The 20,298-nt window shown below is 42.2% G+C and overlaps 1 protein-coding gene across 2 annotated transcripts in view; it reads right to left on the minus strand.

Moving 5' to 3' along the window:
- OLFML2B (olfactomedin like 2B) overlaps window positions 1-20,298 on the minus strand; it is a 42,037-nt gene that overhangs the window by 4,053 nt on the left and 17,686 nt on the right. The window contains exons 4-7 of one of the 2 annotated variants that reach the window (XM_083359461.1): window positions 15,926-16,090; window positions 11,415-11,640; window positions 8,421-9,026; window positions 3,536-3,712 (exon numbers count right to left, since the gene is read on the minus strand). In XM_083359461.1, the coding sequence (XP_083215587.1) occupies window positions 3,536-3,712; window positions 8,421-9,026; window positions 11,415-11,640; window positions 15,926-16,090 (1,174 nt within the window). Of the gene's footprint in view, window positions 1-3,535; window positions 3,713-8,420; window positions 9,030-11,414; window positions 11,641-15,925; window positions 16,091-20,298 lie in introns of both variants that reach the window. The other variant, XM_083359460.1, reaches the window with a different exon arrangement.

Consider the following 20,298-nt stretch of genomic DNA (forward strand, 5'->3'; position numbering starts at 1 on the left):
AGTAGTATGTTATTTCTTATGTTTCTTTACTCTTGCTCTCCTCTCCTCTTTTCTTTTCTTTTTTTCATCGTTTTATCTATTTCTTAAGAAATGTAAAAGTGTGAGATGGCTTATACGGAAAAAATAGTTAAATTTGTAAACATAAATGTAATTAATTTTTGAGAAAATCTTCACCAGTAAAAATATCTAGAATTTGGTGGGAGAAATAAACTAAAATAAGGATTGTAACAGGATCTATGAACCAGAATGACTGAACAGAAAAGAAATATACTGATATGATTACTATTTTTAGGAATATTGGAAAAAAGATTATATATTCAATTGTTATTCACCAAAACAATAATAATTGTATTAACTCAATGTTTGCAAAAGAGGATATTTTGGGGAAAGAGGAAATCAACTAAATTTATTATGTGGAATATGGATTATAGAAATTAATTGTTAATGATTGTTTTACAAATGTAACCCAAACAACACACTGTTCACCAATTAGCAAGTGATTTACCGTATATACTTGAGTATAAGCCGAATTTTTCAACCCACTTTTTGGGCTGAAAAATTCTACTTCGGCTTATACTCCAGTGAACAAAAAAACTTACCGAGGACTTGTGCGCGGCCGAGGCTTTGGTGCTTCCGGGATCGCGCGCACCTCTCCCAAGCCACCGCCGTCCGAGACCTGCCGAAGTTTGGGGAGGTTTGGGGAGGTGCGCGCGCACCTCCCCAAACCTCCCCAAACGTTGGCAGGTCTCCGTTCCTCCTGCCGACGTTTGGGGAGGTTTGGGCGCCTCCCCAAACCTCCCCAGGTCTCCGTTCCTCCGCGCAGACCTGCCGACGTTTGGGGAGGTTTGGGCGCCTCCCCAAACCTCCACAGGTCTCCGTTCCTCCGCGCAGACCTGCCGACGTTTGGGGAGGTTTGGGCGCCTCCCCAAACCTCCCCAAACCTCCACAGGTCTCCGTTCCTCCGCGCAGACCTGCCGACGTTTGGGGAGGTTTGGGCGCCTCCCCAAACCTCCCCAAACGTCGACAGGTCTCCGTTCCTCCTGCCGACGTTTGGGGAGGTTTGGGTGCCTCCCCAAACCTCCCCAGGTCTCCGTTCCTCCGCGCAGACCTGCCGACGTTTGGGGAGGTTTGGGCGCCTCCCCAAACCTCCCCAAACGTCGACAGGTCTCCGTTCCTCCTGCCGACGTTTGGGGAGGTTTGGGTGCCTCCCCAAACCTCCCCAGGTCTCCGTTCCTCCGCGCAGACCTGCCGACGTTTGGGGAGGTTTGGGCGCCTCCCCAAACCTCGGCAGGTCTCCGTTCCTCCTGCCGACGTTTGGGGAGGTTTGGGCGCCTCCCCAAACCTCCCCAGGTCTCCGTTCCTCCGCGCAGACCTGCTGACGTTTGGGGAGGTTTGGGCGCCTCCCCAAACCTCCCCAAACGTCGGCAGGTCTCCGTTCTTCCTGCCGACGTTTGGGGAGGTTTGGGCACCTCCCCAAACCTCCCCAGGTCTCCGTTCCTCCGCGCAGACCTGCCGACGTTTGGGGAGGTTTGGGGAGGCGCCCAAACCTCCCCAAACGTCAGCAGGTCTGCGCGGAGGAACGGAGACCTGGGGAGGTTTGGGGAGGCGCCCAAACCTCCCCAAACGTCGGCAGGAGGAACGGAGACCTGCCGACGTTTGGGGAGGTGCCCAAACCTCCCCAAACGTCGGCAGGTCTGCGCGGAGGAACGGAGACCTGGGGAGGTTTGGGGAGGCGCCCAAACCTCCCCAAACGTCGGCAGGAGGAACGGAGACCTGCCGACGTTTGGGGAGGTGCCCAAACCTCCCCAAACGTCGGCAGGTCTGCGCGGAGGAACGGAGACCTGGGGAGGTTTGGGGAGGTGCCCAAACCTCCCCAAACGTCGGCAGGAAGAACGGAGACCTGCCGACGTTTGGGGAGGTTTGGGGAGGCGCCCAAACCTCCCCAAACGTCGGCAGGTCTGCGCGGAGGAACGGAGACCTGGGGAGGTTTGGGGAGGTGCCCAAACCTCCCCAAACGTCGGCAGGAAGAACGGAGACCTGCCGACGTTTGGGGAGGTTTGGGGAGGCGCCCAAACCTCCCCAAACGTCGGCAGGTCTGCGCGGAGGAACGGAGACCTGGGGAGGTTTGGGGAGGCGCCCAAACCTCCCCAAACGTCGGCAGGAGGAACGGAGACCTGCCGACGTTTGGGGAGGTGCCCAAACCTCCCCAAACGTCGGCAGGTCTGCGCGGAGGAACGGAGACCTGGGGAGGTTTGGGGAGGTGCCCAAACCTCCCCAAACGTTGGCAGGAAGAACGGAGACCTGCCGACGTTTGGGGAGGTTTGGGGAGGTGCCCAAACCTCCCCAAACGTCGGCAGGTCTGCGCGGAGGAACGGAGACCTGGGGAGGTTTGGGGAGGCGCCCAAACCTCCCCAAACGTCGGCAGGAGGAACGGAGACCTGTCGACGTTTGGGGAGTTTTGGGGAGGCGCCCAAACCTCCCCAAACGTCGGCAGGTCTGCGCGGAGGAACGGAGACCTGGGGAGGTTTGGGGAGGCGCCCAAACCTCCCCAAACGTCGGCAGGAGGAACGGAGACCTGCCGACGTTTGGGGAGGTTTGGGGAGGCGCCGAAACCTCCCCAAACGTTGGCAGGTCTGCGCGGAGGAACGGAGACCTGGGGAGGTTTGGGGAGGTGCCCAAACCTCCCCAAACGTCGGCAGGTCTGCGCGGAGGAACGGAGACCTGGGGAGGTTTGGGGAGGCGCCCAAACCTCCCCAAACGTCGGCAGGAGGAACGGAGACCTGCTGACGTTTGGGGAGGTGCCCAAATCTCCCCAAACGTCGGCAGGTCTGCGCGGAGGAACGGAGACCTGCCGACGTTTGGGGAGGTTTGGGGAGGCGCCCAAACCTCCCCAAACGTCGGCAGGTCTCCGTTCCTCCGCGCCCTGCCTGCCTGCTTCTTTCCGCAGCGGAAAGAAGCAGGCAGGCAGGGCGCGGAGGTCTGGAGACCTGCCGACGTTTGGGGAGGTTTGGGGAGGTGCGCGCGCACCTCCCCAAACCTCCCCAAACTTCGGCAGGTCTCCGGACGGCGGCGGCTTGGGAGAGGTGCGCGCGATCCTGGAAGCACCGAAGCCTCGGCCGCGCGCAAGTCCTCGGTAAGCTCCGGGCGGTCACTTGCTTCGCGTCTCCTGAGGGAAGGGGGGGCGACTGGAGCGGGCGTGTTTCCTCGCCTGCTGGGCGCCGCGATTTGCCCGGGGAACGCGCGGGCCCCGAATGGCAGCGTGGAGTGAGGAAGCAGACAGCCAGGGCTTCCCCGAGAGCCGCGGCCACACAGGGTATTCCTGTGTATTCAGGCTTGCAAAATGGCGGATCGAGCCTCTGCTGGCGGCAGAGGCTTGCAGAACGGCGGATCGGCTTATACTCGAGTCAATAACTTTTTCCAGTTTTGGGGGGTGAAATTGGGGGTCTCGGCTTATACTCGAGTCGGCTTATACTCAAGTATATACGGTATGTTTTTTAAAAAAAATCAATAAAATATATTACAAAAAGAAAAAAACCTTGTCTGAAGCTGTCCAGATTCCGGAATTCCACCAAGGTATTGCCATAATAATAGTTGGTGACATAGATTCGCTCATCTTTGGCAACGGGATCCTTCATCCATGCACCTTCATTCCGCCCATAGGTATTCTGAATTACTGGCCCAGTAATAGTGGACAAAGTGTCCTTGCATTGACCTGAAACAGCAACAGTATGTTTAGAACTTCCTATGTATGTGTAAAAGCTTAAAGGTGCTTTAACTTCTCTCTCTCTTTCTACACAAAGGGAGGGAATGGAGGGACTGTAAAGACTGCTCAACTCTAAACAACTCTGAGTGGCTGACACTTTAAAGGCAACAGTAACAAAGGTAAAGATCATATGTGCCCAGAAATAAACAATTCAAACACAAGCATCCTGGGGCTTAACGACTGCTTTACTCCAAGATCTCTGATGCTATCCTTTCAAAAGGTAGGTGCTGCTTCCTAAGACTCAACATGTGACATTATTTAATCAAGGGAACCTGGAGCTATCTCATCTGCCTGATTTTCCAGTGTTTCCTCAAATAACCAGGATATGCCATGTGGAACGTAATAGGTGATAACCGGAACCTTGAATTGCATCCAGAAGCAACTGTGCCACATGAGTACATCCATGGCATGTCCATTACTGTCTGTACTGCTACTAGTATAGCTTCGGAGTGATCTTAATGGCAGCCCCATGTAGGATACATTGCAATAATCCATTCATGAGACTGTTCTGTTCCAGCCTACGACCGGCCCTGTTTGTGTGTCAGGGACAACCCCTTTTTCCTTTTTACAGTGAATAGGCTGGAAAAATCCAACCCAAATTTATTTACAGTTTAAACAAAAAAGCAACAGAATATTTCCTTCAATAAATGAATCAAAATATCAAACAAGAGTCAACAAACAAGAGTTAAACAGAAGTAGTAAGAACAGACCAGGATTCTCTTAGAATGTCTCCAAACGGTTGCCTTCAGCAACTAGCCCTGCCCACACCTTCCCCTTTTATTATCAGTCCCAAGGCGTGGCTTCTCACTGCCTTCTCCTCCTCTCACTGAGCTGTCTCATTGATTTTTCTCTGCTCTGCTCTGCTGGATTGCCTTCTGCTTCTAGCATCTCTGAACAGATTCAGCTGTGACTCTTCTGAGTCCAACACATCGTACTCACCCAGCTGAGCCTCATGAGGAACATGACTGGAGGGGCCAGGCTGAGAGTCCTGCAGTGCATCAGAGCCTCCCTCTGACACCAAAGGCTCTCCAAACCCCTCCTCCTCCTCCTCCTCAGATTCATCAGATTCAGCTGCTGGGAGCACAGGCTGATACCGAATCACAACAGAGATACCTAGGGTCTCTCCTAATGACTAGTGGCCTGCTAATCTAGGAATGGGTATAAGTAATGCACTAGTTTGCTCTTTGCAGAGGCTGTCTAGGCCACGCCACCAACTGCTCTTTGAGCAAGGAATTATAAGTCCAAGACCAGTTTGTGCATCAGATTTGGAAATGCTATCCACCCAACTTAAAAAATGGGAAGTCCCCAAGATTAGAGGGCCCAAATATACACAGCTACTCAGTCCAGTCAGGATTGAACCTGTCCTCATGCAAAGTCTGTACGGCCTCTAGATACTGGGACAAGATATATAATTGGGTGTCATCAGCATACCGATGACCCTGTGAATCAACTGATGATCCCACTCAGTGGTTTTATGTAGATGTTTGTTTATTTATTGAACTTTTATGGATTACTATCATGCACAATAAGCCTAGGCATATCATAAAAAAACCAATACAAAAGCAATAAAACAACTGTATCACTTACAAAGGAGCACCATACTTCCCACTATGGTGCCATCACATCCCATCAACCCTAAATATGCTGGAACAATCACAGAAAAGCGAGGAGAGCCACTGCAATATGGCATCACTCTATTCTCAATCCCCACAGCCTGTTCAGAAAGATACTCTGATCAATAGCATCAAGGAGGATCAAGGAGCACAAGGAAGAACATATCATTCCCATCCCAGCTCTGCCAAAGATCATAAAAAAAGCATGATACTGTCTCTGTTCTGTACCCCAGAAATGAAACCTGACTGAAATGGGTCAGTTAATCTGATTCTTCCAGGATCCTCTGTGGCTGTTGCCTGACCACAACAACCACTTTTTCAAAAGAGGGAAGATTTGAGATTGGACAAAATTGTCCAGGACTATTGGATTCAGCAATAACTTCTTGAGGAGGAACACACGGCCACCTCCTTCATGGTTAAAGGAATAATTCTCTCTCTCAAAGAAACTCACCAGTATATGAACTATATGGACCCAATCTCAGGTCATTTCCCCCTCCAGAGGCAGCCTTAACAATTTAGAGGGGAGCCTGGATGACAGGTAATCAGGTTCACAGTTTGAAAGACTCTATCCATTTCGTCACAAGCTCCAATTCCCTCAACCCAAAACTGTGCCCCAAGCATCTCAGCCACACTTGCCCAAATGATAGCCACCTCTGAGTGGATTTGAGAAATTTTATCTGCCAGAGAACTTAAATGTACCTTACAGTGCTATGCAAAATTTCCAGCAGTTTGTCCTTCCCCAGCAAGGAATTAGTCACTTTAAACAGGCCACCAGACAGCTATCAGTGGATTCAATAAAACAGGAAAAAAAAGACATTTCACTTCTTTCTACCATTCTGTAATCTGCCCCCAACTAAAAGTTGCTTGGTGACCAACTGAAATCCTTAGGAATTAACCATCTCGGGATCTCTTGCCATGAAGTCAAATAGATTAGGCAAGCATGGTGCTGTGCGGCAGGGAATGCAGTACATCAGCAGCAGTTCCGGCTATTCCTTACAACCCGATTTCAACTCAGGATGTGACATCCAGTTATCTGCAGCACAGACTCTAGCACAGGGTTGTCAAACTCAATTTCATTGAGGGCCGCATCAGCACTGCGGTTGCCCTCAGGGGGCAGGGTGGGTGTGGCCTGGGTGGCCGTGGCCTACTGGGTGGGCGTGGCTAGAGTGCATATGGCCTACTGGGTGGGCGTGGCCAGCTCCACATCGTTTGCATCAAGGGTGCCTATGGGGGCCTGGGCAGGAGTGGGACAGATCTGAGGGTCTCTGGCACAAGGAGGGTCTCCGGGCCAGGGCCAAGGCGGTGGGGGCTGTTCCCTCACTGTTTCCAGGATGGCTTTGCAGGCCACATGAAACCACTTTGTGGGCCGGATCCGGCCCCCGGGCCTTGTGTTTGACATGTCTGCTCTAGCAGATAGTACTAGCATCCCACCCTCCAACCAGCACTAGGATGATAGCAGTCCTGAAAACTGGGTGCACACATTTCAGAATAACAGAGTTGGAAGGGACCCTGGAGGTCTTCTAGTCCAACCCCCAGCTCAAGGAGGAGACCATGGATCATTCCAGACAAAGGGCTGTCCTATCTCTTTTTAAAAGCCTCCAGTGATGGAGCACCCACTGATTGAAGGCCACTGATTTATTTTTATTTAGTTTATTTGGTTTATTCTATTTATTTTTTTTATGCGGTTTATTTACAAAAAAATATTTTCCCTCTATACATTTAACTAGGCCTTGGCTATACGTGCCATTTGGCAACTTCATTATAATTAAATGGTAATTTAGAACAAATACAAACACAAACAAAAGCAGCAGCTGGAGCCCAGGATTACCAAAGGTCCAGAAAGTTACCATCTTTCCTTTGCAGCCACACAGTGCACGATAACATGAATAGTATTACTTACCTTGAACAAAACCCTGGTCTTTTAGATACACTAAAAATTGAAGGGGTGTTTTTTTTCAACTACAAAGGTAAAGGCGGATTGTATGACGTGTGAGTTCCAGCACCTTTTTTTTTTCTTCTTCTTCTTCTTCAAAAAAAAAGCACTGTCTAGGACTGAGTAATAGATCAACAGGGTAGTAAACAATAGGGGTCTTGAACCAGACATTTTGTCTTTTGGAATTTATATGTTTCTTTTGATTCTGGCCAATTCAAAGAAATTTCCTCATATAATATGTGGTTTCGCCACACAGTATGGGAAATTCTTAAAATAAGTAGGGCCGCCCAATTCTCAAAACAAGAACTACAGTACAATGCACAGATAAATCTCTAGCCCTGCTTGCTGAAGACCTGGGGCAGTCAGCCAGGCACACTGATTTGATGAATAGAAATAAAAGGCCAGGAAAAAACCAGATAATTCCAGATTACATCAGCCTCTGCCCAATTCATTCATCCATTCCTCTAGAAAACAAATTTTATCTCGCAAAGATAAAACAGAAACAAAAATCCAGTATAAGTCTGCATTTCATAGACTAGAATAAAATAAAGCCCAAAAATGTGATTTAAGACCAGCAGAGACCCAAACATAACAGTGGGCAACAATTTAGATTTCATGGAAATAATACTGTATTAAGGAGAAAAGCCTTTGACCTTCCGGGGCAACACTTGTGTTCTTGTAACATGACAGGACCACTCTTTAACCCTTTCCCTAGGACAGGGGTAGGCAACCTCGGCTCTTTTATGACTCATGGACTTCAACTCCCAGAATTCCTGAGTCAGCTATGCTGACTCAGGAATTCTGGGAGTTGAAGTCCATGAGTCATAAAAGAGCCGAGGTTGCCTACCCCTGCCCTAGGACATCAAATCCTTTTCAGATTCTTCCTCTGATCCATCAGGCTCTGATCTCATATGCTATCTCTACCCATCATGATTTTTAACTTCTCTGCAGTCCTTGACACCATGCATTCTTCTTTTACTTATAATGTATAATGTATCCCCTTCTACTGACATGGTCCAAAGTAAGAGCTTTCTTTATCCCATTCTAATGGTATCTAAGTCACTAGAAATGAAATAAGATAAATGGGGAGGGGGAAAGAGAACAAACTCACCAATGCTGTTTCTGATATCTTCCTCATCGAGGCTATATTTTGGTGTGACAGTGAGACTAGGATTCACAGAGGCTGGAGAGGTCACAGCTTTGATCATGGTACTTGATGTAGGCTCAGGCGTCATCTGTATGCGGAAATCTGTTGTGGACATGCTAATTATGGGTGCCCCCATAGTAGCTGTGTTCTGCTCTGCTGTAGTTGTGGTTGTGGGAGCCTGAGTGGCAATCTCACGCAGTGTTTTCAAGGTCCATGTGGTATTTTTATCTGCTGCCCCAGTTCCTGGAAATTCAGCTGTTGCTGTGGTTTCCAGGACTTGGGTAGTACCGGTAGAGACAACTGATGAGGTAGTGACTGGGGTTGACTCTAGAGGAAGCAACCTGCCTGTGGAAGACAGTGGTGATTCTGTTGTGGTGGTAATGCTCGCAGACGTTTCTTTTCCATTGGGTGCAGTGCTTGTAACGTGCACCTTCAGGAGTTGAATATCATCATGTAAAAGCAGATCTTCCATAGGTGGGGGTTTCCTTGAAGGAACGTTTGACAGGTAGTTGTGTTGCAAAAGCTGGTCCTCAATCAGCAAATCTATAGTATCACCGCTAAAAGACTCTTCTTCTGCTAAAACACAGATTTTTTAGTATTACATTTTTATCAATTATACAGTTATGACTGATAATAAAATATGAAGTATAAAATATGTTTAAAATCTGTATTTTACATTAAATTTTAGTCTGGAAAAAACATGACTTTAAAGATTTTTAATAGTAAGTTCTCCCATTGCAACAATGAGCACATTCTACAAATCAGGGTTGGCTACACAAGAGATTCTGTTCTGAAACTCCACACATTTTCGTGGCATCTGAAGGTAAAACTTCCCAGAGTAACTCAATTCACAAAATATTCCTATAAGAAGATATTTTCTGTAACCCAGGCACAAGCAGGGAATAATCAGAATTTTATATTGTGCACCAAAATAAATTGGCTTTCAGTAAACTTATGATGTTGTCTAAGTCTTTCCAGGCACCGGCCTGGTTGTTGCGTTAAGCATTAATTAAGCTTCTGGACTAGATACATAGGTTGTCACACACAGAGCACATTGAAGTACTCAAGTCTGTATGTTTATTGCTATTTTAAATTAATTTTTCCTCAAGATAGAGTGCAACTGGTGTATCAATCAAAATAAAAAGTTCTCCTGATCACCACTTCAATCGAGAAATCAGAGAGAGATCCAGATCCAGATGTAACCTAGATTTTTTTATTATAAATTTTATTGGTTTTATTGTAACCTAGATTTTGAATCTCCTCATTTTGGAAGAATATAATTCCATCCAGAAAGAGAAGATATATTTATTGTCTGGAATTAAAACACTATTATGAGATGTCCATCTTACTGAATTTGGTTTGATTTATTACTCCTAATTTACCAGCTACAGTTAGACATTCAGAGTCAGGAACTTTATTATCTGGAAATATTACAGAGAAATAGATCTCTATTTCTGTTACATTAAAATCCAAATCACCTTATAATTTTCCTCAGTGGTTTGATGCAGTTATAAAAAATACTGTCCTCCTCAAATCCATTCATAATTCAAAAGAGCAAGACACCCTTTTTTAATTTAAACTGAAGATTTAACTGCACTTAAACTCTCCCTAAGGGATAAGAATAGATGTATTGCAAAATCATTGTTCCCAATGTTTTCTGGTGATGCCAGTCTCCAAGCAAAAGTCATCCATCAGTTTGATCTGTAGCTCTCTCTGAAACCAATTTCAAATGGAAAGAGATAACTGTTTTCTCCAGGACTTCTGGAGAAGCCACCAACATCACAATCAAACATGAAAGGTTAAAAATTGGTCTGTAATGGCCCATCTTTGAAACATCCGATGATACAAATATCATAAGACAGGTGTTGTATCTGTCACCTTTAAACAGAGAGGCATTGTACCCGTTCCTTTGGAGAGGCGTTTGTAATACTAATTAAATCAAGTCTGAAGAATGAACGTTCGTAAGCTAGTAAAAGCAAATGTCATCTTTCGGATCATTTGCTTGGCAGAGAAGAGGAAGCAAAGAAGCAGGATCCAACTTTCCTTCTTCAACAGCTGATTGGCAACCTTCCAGCTTTGTTTACTGGACAGCTGAGGAACTATAGCATAGATAATCGATTGCAAAATCTCCTTCAGGATATATTTTAAAACCTGCAACTGAGTTGGGTCATGTATGAGTATGCGCTTAATTCTCTGAATTCTGAATTGTGTTTAAACTATAGAGCGACAAGTAGGTAAAACCAAAATAGGATTTGGAATTTGGAATGAAATGTGGAGGCCACATAATCCAACTCCCAGTTATGAAGCAGGAACACCTGCTTGCTCCAAACTATATGCAGTCTAATCCACAGAGTGACAGTGACGGAAAGCAGATGCTCTGAAAAAAGGACTTTGCAGAGTAGAGAGCACCATATGTTCAACAGCAAATGATTCATGTCAGGGAAGGAAGACAAACACTCATGCACACCATACATTCTCACCCTCTAACCAGGATAATTGACCAAATGGAAAGGTTAATCTCTAAATCCCAGGCTCTAAATTGTCTCATGTGACGGAAGTCCCAGAAGCACAATTCATACCATATAATTATTCAACAGTTGAATAAGTCTGAGAACATAAGCTAGGAAGTGAAGACAGTGAAATTCTTCTTCTTGGTTTCAAAAGCCCACACTGAGACTCATTTACATGCATTCATTTGTTCAGTAAAACTGTTTCTAAGAATACAATTTTCAAGCCATATGGTATTTTCAGGCCCATTCCTCGGCTCACACACAAAAACTTTTCCTATCAAAAAAGTTTTTTTCAAATTATTATGTTTTTTAAAAAAAATATATCAGTGATATCAAGTTAAAATAATTTAAGTATTAGGAGAAAGTGTCTAACAAAATTTTATTAAAAGTACAGTATACAAAATTATAACATTTATGATTTTTTTTTAAAAAAAAACCATTAACTCACGATCTTCAAGGTCATTTTCTGCTTCAGCATCTTTGGCCTTATAGTAAGTGATTTCTCGGACAACGTTCTGTTGGGTGGGAGGCCTGCTCCTCACGTGAAGTTTTCTTGGTGAAACTGCCTTTGGATTCATTGCCCCTGTAGCTGGGAGCGCATAATGCAACGACTCAGCAGAGCTTATATCCCGAGAAGCCTTTTCATCATGTACGAAAACCTCTTCATATTTTCCCTTTAAGAAACCAAAATAATTAAACTATGACCTTCTTAAACTTAGCTCATGGGACACACCCACGAATTGGAAAACCTCCCAAAGCCATTCCCACATATTGTCCTCTTTCGGTGGCAACCCAAGTTGCCTAAAAGCCATCAGGGATAGGTTTAATTTAACTTCTCTTTGGAAGGAACATAAAGACAGCCTATTTGGCATTTCCATCAAGCAAATTTTCTAATGGTTTGACGTACCGGGATTTCTGAAGCACTTATGACACATTAAGAGGGATGCTTCTATATATCTGTCAATGGCAATTAGAACCTAGAAATACAGTAAGGCAAGTGGTATTACACCAAAGTAAAAAGTCTAGTATTATTCACCAACTGCAGTTTCTCAGAACTTGTAACAACACTGTATTGCAGTAATCCAGTTGAACTATTCCTGAGGCTAGATTCTCTTGTACTTTCCTCCGTATGTATTTGATGGGAAAAGGTACTTTGATAACATTTTAGATCACTGTGTATCACTCATGTCAACTCATGGGTAGCCCAGGGAAATCAGAGCTGTACCAATGGATTAATGTGAATGATATCTCCATCACCAAAAGAGATTCAGAGACTATCAATATTTCCAGATTTATTTCTCTTTTCTCTAGAAATCAGTAATGATTTAGACATTGATTAGATAAAGCTAAATAAAATGAAATCCAGGACTTCCGGTCTTGCGCTGTAGCGCCCGGTTGCAGGATCGCAGACCTCCAGACCCCGTGGCTAGTTTTGCCCTGCCAGGAGATGCTAAATGGGTCTAAGTCATCCCAGAGAGGTGGCGAAAAAAGAAGGGTGCCACGACGATTCTGGAACGACGGCAGTCATTTCATTCAGTTCGGGGAAAGCCTTCTAACCTGACAGGAGAAAGGCTGACCACACCTCATTGACCAGCCCAAGCTACTTGCAGCCGAAGTCCAAAGGCACTAACCAGCAGAACAATGAACAGTGTGCTTGAAACTAGGTGAGGAATTTTATACCTATTTATACCTATTAGGTATTTTATACCTAATTTTCTGGAAAAGATCCCCAAGAAGCAAAAAGCCTCCCAAAGTGAGAAGGGGGAGGGGGATTGCCTCACCCTTCTATAGACGGAAGCGGCAAATTAAACCTTTATGGGGAATAAACATTACCACAGTTTGGATAAATTTGAAAGCTAAGAAAATTGTTAAAACTCTATATCTGAAAAAGCATTGATGAAATTATATGTATATAAAAAGAAAAACAATAAATAACTCTTTGTTTTAAAAAGTTGAAAAATGAACAGTGACGTCTAGTGGGGGATTAGAGAAAACTATAGGAGCACTGACCTAGAATTTGGCAAGACACCTAGAAACAGCTGGGAACAAAGCATTGAGTTATCTACCACTGAGTGAAACTACATATGTTTAGAAACTGCTGACCTTCTGGGATTATAAACACACTGAACTGCATTCTTAAATCTTAACCTAAGAACTGTTTGCAAAGAAATAAAAATTTTGGCCTTTGGTTAATCTTCTAAAGGAGAAATTACTGGAAAACTTTTAGATGGTCAAATACTTCGAACTGATTCCTGACTGGCTGATAATTATAAGATCCCTGAAAAGAAAACTGCCATAGAATATTCTTTTCAGTGGTGCCCTGACAATTGGAAATGTACTGGATTATAAAACTATTATATAAAGACAAGAACTACGTAAGGTTGGCTGTTTGGATTTTAAGATGGACTGGCTTGATAAAACTAATTTAAAAGACTATGACACCGATGGAAAATTACTTAGAAGGGAGAGATAAAATGGATATTATATACCTATCTACAAGTAATATAAAACCATACCTAACACCTCTTCCTGAAGAACCCTGTTTGGAGCTTCAAAGAACTGCAGGAACAATGACTCAAGACAATACAAATACATTCCAGGAGAAAATATACAAAATGCTGCAACAGATTCAAATGATAATTGTTTCAAACCATGATGAGATTAGAAATTAGTTTGACAATGTAAATAAACATATCTCTAACTTAAACCTACAACCAAATGACACTCAAAAAATGACAACAAAGAATGAACAAACAAATCAGATAACAGAATATAAATTAAATGAAAGTGACTTAAATAGAAAAGCTAGAAATGAAGAAAACTACAATTGAATACAAACAAAAAAAATCTGTAAAACCGTACTATAATAAAGAAGACAAAAAAGTTGCCTTATCCTCCAGGACTTGAAAACTAATTTGAGGATAAAAAAGAAGAATAAAATGGATTAAAGGACTGTCAGATGAATCATCAAAACGTGAGAGACAAAAATCTAATACCTTACTTGTTTTGTCTTTTTTGTCCCCAATAACACTTACAAAAATACAACCTGGCAAGCTAAACTTACTGATCTGGAAAGCGACTTGGCAAAAGAAGAAGATCAAGATTATTTATATATATATAAATTGGACATAAAGAGACGCTAGAGAAAGATTAGTAGATGGTGTATTATAGGATTGAATATTGTTGGAATATAGCCAAAAGAATAGATAAAGCTTGTAAAGGGGCCCTATAGTAAGAGGAATAAGATATATAAGTAATATAATACTATATGAAATGTTAAAACATTGAGAGGGTTTGGATTTTTAAAGGTAATCAATTTTGAGAAAACTATGACTGATAAGAGTGGTTTGAATACTGAGGGGAAACTAAGCTTCAATAAGAATCTTGAAAACAGGACATATAATGATTTAGTAAGATGATTTTTTATAAATACAATGGAAATAAGCTGATTAAAAACATGTTACATATTATATGCATAAATACTAAAAATATTTATATTCAATTTGGTTTGTACTGAAAATATTAAAAATTATATTTGTTTAATGTAGACAAAAGGAGAATATTACAGGAAGAAGAGAGGATCAAAAAATATATTACTAACATATTAATTATAAAAAATAATTATCATTTATTGTTTTAAATATATGAACCCAGACAACACACTGTTCACGAAGCACTAAAGATTGTTATTGTAAAAAATTAATAAAATATATTTATAAAGTAAAATAAAATGAAATCCAACTAAAGCAAGAGTGGGGTACAATTGCTTTCTGATCCTTCTGACTTGCCAATTGCAAGTTGCTTTAAGAACCACATGGCATCAGTATTAGAAATTATTTTTACCAGTTTAAGATGGTGCACAAATTCTATTCTCCTCCTGGGCAAAAGCAGGAGGATCCCTTCCAACTTCATTATTATAATTATTATTATTATTAAGCTATTCTAATCAACAACGCCTTTAATTGGGTATTAATACCATGTTTTGCAGATCCAAGATAAACCTGGCAAAAATTGCAGGGGATAAAATAAACTCCTAATGACGAGAGCAGACTTCTACTTTCCTGAAGTGATTGAAATAATTTTTTGGACTTTTTGTTGGTTTATAAATGGTTATTTTAAAAGTTATGCTTTTCAATGATTTACCAGTTTGATCTGTAACTTTCTCAGAATAAGGAAGAAAGACATTTCCCTTAGATGTATATTCAATTTTATTTTTATTGCTTGAGCACATGGTTTGCCTGATTCCCCTGGAAGAATGTCCATTACTCTGTAAGCATTAGCAAGATGGCTCAACTCATCTAATAATCCGCCAGATGACAGACACGTCTCGCAGAGGCACTAATATTTCTGATTATGCTTGTCTTTTGGCGGGGCTGATGGTTGGAATTTTTAGGTAGCTAGAAATTTGAGTTCATTGGCTTTCAATATAATGTAAGCCCTACTTTTCCTTCACTGGTCAGAACATTCAAAAATGCAAGTTGGCTATGTTGCCCACCTCCATAGTAAACTGAATATTAGAGGGGATATTATTTAGATCAGGGGTGTCAAACTGCCAGCCTAAGGACTGGATGCATCACGATAAAACCATGCCCACCCCATTGCCGGCGATGGGGAAAAAGTTCCGATACGTCGCGCGACGTCATGTGATGTCACAAATTTAACGTATCTGATTTAGATGGTCTAGAAATTCATTGTGTTATTTCTCACACTGACTCTAAATCACAAAAGTATCGTCTACTTACAGAAACCCAAAGGGGGTGGGTTCAAAAGCAAAGAATCCAGTTACCCATTGCTCAAATTTCACCCTTTAAAAAAATTGCCTTTAATTGGACTTATTGGGCTCCGCACAGAAGTGTAAACTTTAAAATAAGAGCAACAGAATTCTGATTTTATTCGTAAGAGAAATTTCTAATGTTCAGAGTGGGTGGAATAGAAATCTGATTCCGCCTTGTGCCTTACCTCTGTGAGTGTGTAAGCTGCTGCAGCATCCCTCTGCAATGAACTCTGGCTGTCAGCATGTTTGTCAGGAGAAATAATTGTCCTATCAATATCCATCTCCTGAAAACTTTCTTCTGCATTCTGTCTCTTCTGTTTATTGTCTTTGGTAAAGTTTCTAGACATCTTCTGGAATATGTTTCAAAAGTGAGAAAGTAAACATCATTTATACCTGGAATACAGTCAATACTATAATTCATGTTGGGCAGGGAGGCAATGTAATATCAAAGACCCTCTTAGTTCTGGGTTTTCCTTCTGCCTTCAATGGTTAGTTGCCTTGAATTTCCAGAAACAAGGGGAGAGAGCCCAATCCAGTCAATAGCCAGAAAAAAGAGGCATATAATCACTTTCCCTTTACTGTTTTAAAAATACACAAATATGCTAAATTTAGGGAAGCTGGTATCACTGAAATGAAGCAGGCAGGACTAGTTCAGTTCCACTCAACATGTGCTAATATATTATCTTCCTTCTGCTCAAATTTTGAACAGCAGCAGTCCAATACAATACGTGCTTAGACCTGGCAGTAAATGGGAGATAATCGTCTGTAATTATAATTGCAATACAAACAATAGCAGTTTGAAGTCAATAACTGGCAAAACAGTATAATGTACATCACCCAGAAAGCTAACCTTTATCATGCTTCCTGCATGTTCAAGCTCACATCAGTAACCACAGCCTATTATTTCCAAGAGGACTCAAGCTCTATTTCTAAAAGGACACCAGGTCTATCAACAGTTCCTTTAATTGTTCCCATGGGTCAAACAATGCAACGCCAGAATGTGGCATAGCATTCCTGACAACTGAAGCATCCCTGCATGCTGTTGCTTCCTAAATTCAGTGTGCAGTAACTGCCTAAATCCTTTCAACACTAGTCACGGGGACTAGGAAGCCAAGCGAATTAACTATTGGAACATCTCCTGCTACAAAGGAAATGCAGCACAAACAACTTTGCAGCACTTCCCCTGGGGTTGCAGGGTTGGTGGTAATTTCCTATTGGCAGGATCTCTCACTTAACCCCTTCCCATTGCCCATCTCTAGTGGCCAACTGGATTCTTACATTTGCGGGGTGGGGATGATTTTCATTTTTGCCCCCTCCCCTTGGCCAGTTGCCTGGCAATGGGGGATGGTGGAATTTACCCAACATTAAATACAGTCCTATTAAGTTTGCTACTAAAAGGCGTAAACCCAGTGATTATGTGGAATTACCTGAAGGCTCAAACACACCTCATTATATTATATGTAACTAAACGTTTACATACTTTTAACTGCAAAAACTTGATTGTGGCCTTAAAACAAAGACCCTTGTGGCATTTTACAGCACAACAGCGATGCTTGCTTTATCATGAAAGACAGGAGTGTGTGGTTTTCTATTTTGTTATGTAGAGATGGATATTTTATGGTTGATGGGATGAAATGGCTTCTCTTATAGGCTGCAGTTTCAATTCTGACGGAAGGCAGCAGCACAATTACTTTGAGATGTGAAAAAAATGCAGATCAGCCATCCTACAATCAAAAATTAACTCTTAAGAGAAGGGGGGTGAGGGGGACAAAAAAAAAAGAAACACCTGAGAAACAATCAGCGATTCTCTCCTTGAAATCTGGCCTGTTCTTTAAACAACAAGCTCTCCAGCGAACACTCTTATCTCTTCAGCTCCAGCTGCAGTGTAAGACAAGAATACTGTACTGGTCCTCCTCATTGTAACAACTGAACTATGAAACAATCTATATTATGTTTTTGCTTTGTTTTTTTTTAAATAAACATGCTGATATACAAGCCACTTTTCGTTTGAAGAGGAAAAGGTGCCCAAAAAGACTCACCTTAAATTCTGCTCCCAACCCAGACAGTGTTCCAAAAAAAATTGTTTTCTATTGGAAGTCACCCTGTCTCTGGTTCCTCTTAGCCCAAAAAGTGCAACTTGCAGTTAGTGTCACTTTCAGGAACAAAAATTCCACGCTTACAATAATATTTAAACTATCTAAAATTTACAATTTATTTTACTGTTAACAATTTACAGAATCATAGGGCTGGGAGGTCTTCGAGAATAAACTCCTGCCCAAGGCAAGAGATCATATTGTGTTCTGGACAAAGGGCTGTTCAATCTTTTCTTGATGGCTTGCAGTGATGGACCACCCATTACTCTGGGTACAAAGCTGCAGTTCAGCATACGGCAACTTCCTATGCTAAAGCTCCAGGTTACAATTCAATTTTTTTAGTCTACGAGTTTACAAAAGCTGCCCATAAAAGTTGAAACTGTGTTTTACAGAGTCAGACCATAGCTCTACCTAATTCATCTCCTATCCTTGCCATCATCTTTTCCCAGGAGTCTTGCCTGTAGCTACCAGCAAGAGTAAATACAAATATGACAGTTAAAACAATAAAATATCAAAGTTCAAATAAAAAAATCAACAAACATCATTGACAGGAAAATTAGCAAAATATTTTTAAGCGGTGAAAGGAAGCATAAAACTGTACAGCTCCAAGGCTGGACTTAAGCAAGATGTTGTTCACATAGGGCTCAAAAGCCATCCACACAGAGACCAGATGAACATACTTGGGGAGAAAATTCCACAGTGAGAGGTCAGCTATTCTGTGGACTTTATTCACCACAGAAATTAGCTAAAAAGCTTTCCTAGAAGGTCATAATAACTAGGCAGCAATTTTCCACAGTGGTTTTGGGCTTTAATGGGCATAAATAACACTTTGAATTAAACTGTATGTCAGTGTAGTTATTTTAATAATGGAGTAACATAATCTTCAAAGTCATTTCCAGTTAAAATCTGGCTGCTACATTCTGCACCCATTATACATTTCCAGATACTTTTCAGAGCAAATTGTGCACAGTGCAGTACACATTACAATAACCCAACCCAGGTGTACAATAAGGTGTGATTAGATCAGACATCTGTGGGAAAACACAAGTGCTCCCATTTAATTGGGCACAGGCATTTCCAACTGTAGCCAACATCTTTGAATACTGCAGCAATTGCCAATCTGGTGCCCATCAGATAAATGGACCATAACCTCCGACTGTGAATTGTGAGAATTGGTCCAACATATCTGGTAGATGCCAGATTGGGGAAGGCTAGCAAAAAAGTTCAAGGCCAATTTCCACCATAACAGATTGGATTGAGATTCCATTATGCTCTCATCTTAACTTATATCCCCTATACTCTTTACAGCCAACTGCCGCTCAATGTAGCCAGAATTCAATTTAACCAGATGATTCAAATCATCAAAAAAATGCCAAATATCAAAAGGCTACCTAGTTCTCATAGTAGGTACAAATAAAACTATAATTAAAGACAAAATAAATTAAAAGGCAGGTGTGCACATACCCAGCATTTTATGATGTCCTGCTATCCTATGATTGCACCACTGAAAAAGTAGCAGTCAATCATTTCCCACCAATTTTCATCATGAAGGAAGACCATCATGAAGCTCACATACGTAACTTATACGAGGGCAATTCGGAAATAAACCTCCGTTCAATTATCAATGATAGACACTCACAGAAACAGAACTTTTATTATACACATTAGAAAACTACTGGGCTATAGGGAGGGTGATCAAAACCTTCCCAAAAGAATTGCTTTAAAAGTTCTTGGGTGCATCTAGTGGTGTGCAGATGAGCATTATTGGGAACCAACACTACACCAGAAATGCTGCCATAGAAAATCCTGCCAAATGTGAAAATGCCAAAGGAGTACTGCTAGTGAAGTTCATGAAACGTGGTTTGACCATCAATTCAGAAGTCTACTGTGAAACCTTATGAAAACTCAGATGAGCCACCCATAACAAGCGTCAGGGCATGCTGACTTCTGGTGTGTTAGTTCACGATAATGCTTGTCCGCATATCACTAGACGCACCCAAGAACCTTTGAAGCAGTTCCGTTGGGATGTTTTTGATCACCCCCCCACACACACATAGCCCAGATTTAGCGCCGACTACTACTAAGGAATTTCAAACCTTGAAAGACATTATGACAAGTGCCTCAATTTGAAAGGCAATTATGTCAAAAAGTAATATAATGTTGTAGTTTTCTAATGTGTATAATAAAAGTTCTATATCTAATGTGTATAATAAAAGTTCTATATCAATGTCTGTCATTGATAACCAAATGGAGGTTTATTTCCAAATTGCTCTTGTACATGTTTGATCATCTTTTTTATAAAAGGTAAACCCTCTCAAAGAGGAAAAATAACCCCAAAATGCACTCTTTAAAATGCAGACTAGTCACCATCCAATTGCCCTCCAGACCTCTAGCGCTTTCTTTTTTTAGATTCTCACTCCAAGGTATGAGAAGATGTAAAATTAGAATTTGTTGTCAGATTTGAA

This window comes from Vipera ursinii, assembly GCF_947247035.1.
Source record: "Vipera ursinii genome assembly, chromosome: 3".
Lineage (NCBI taxonomy): Eukaryota > Metazoa > Chordata > Lepidosauria > Squamata > Viperidae > Vipera > Vipera ursinii.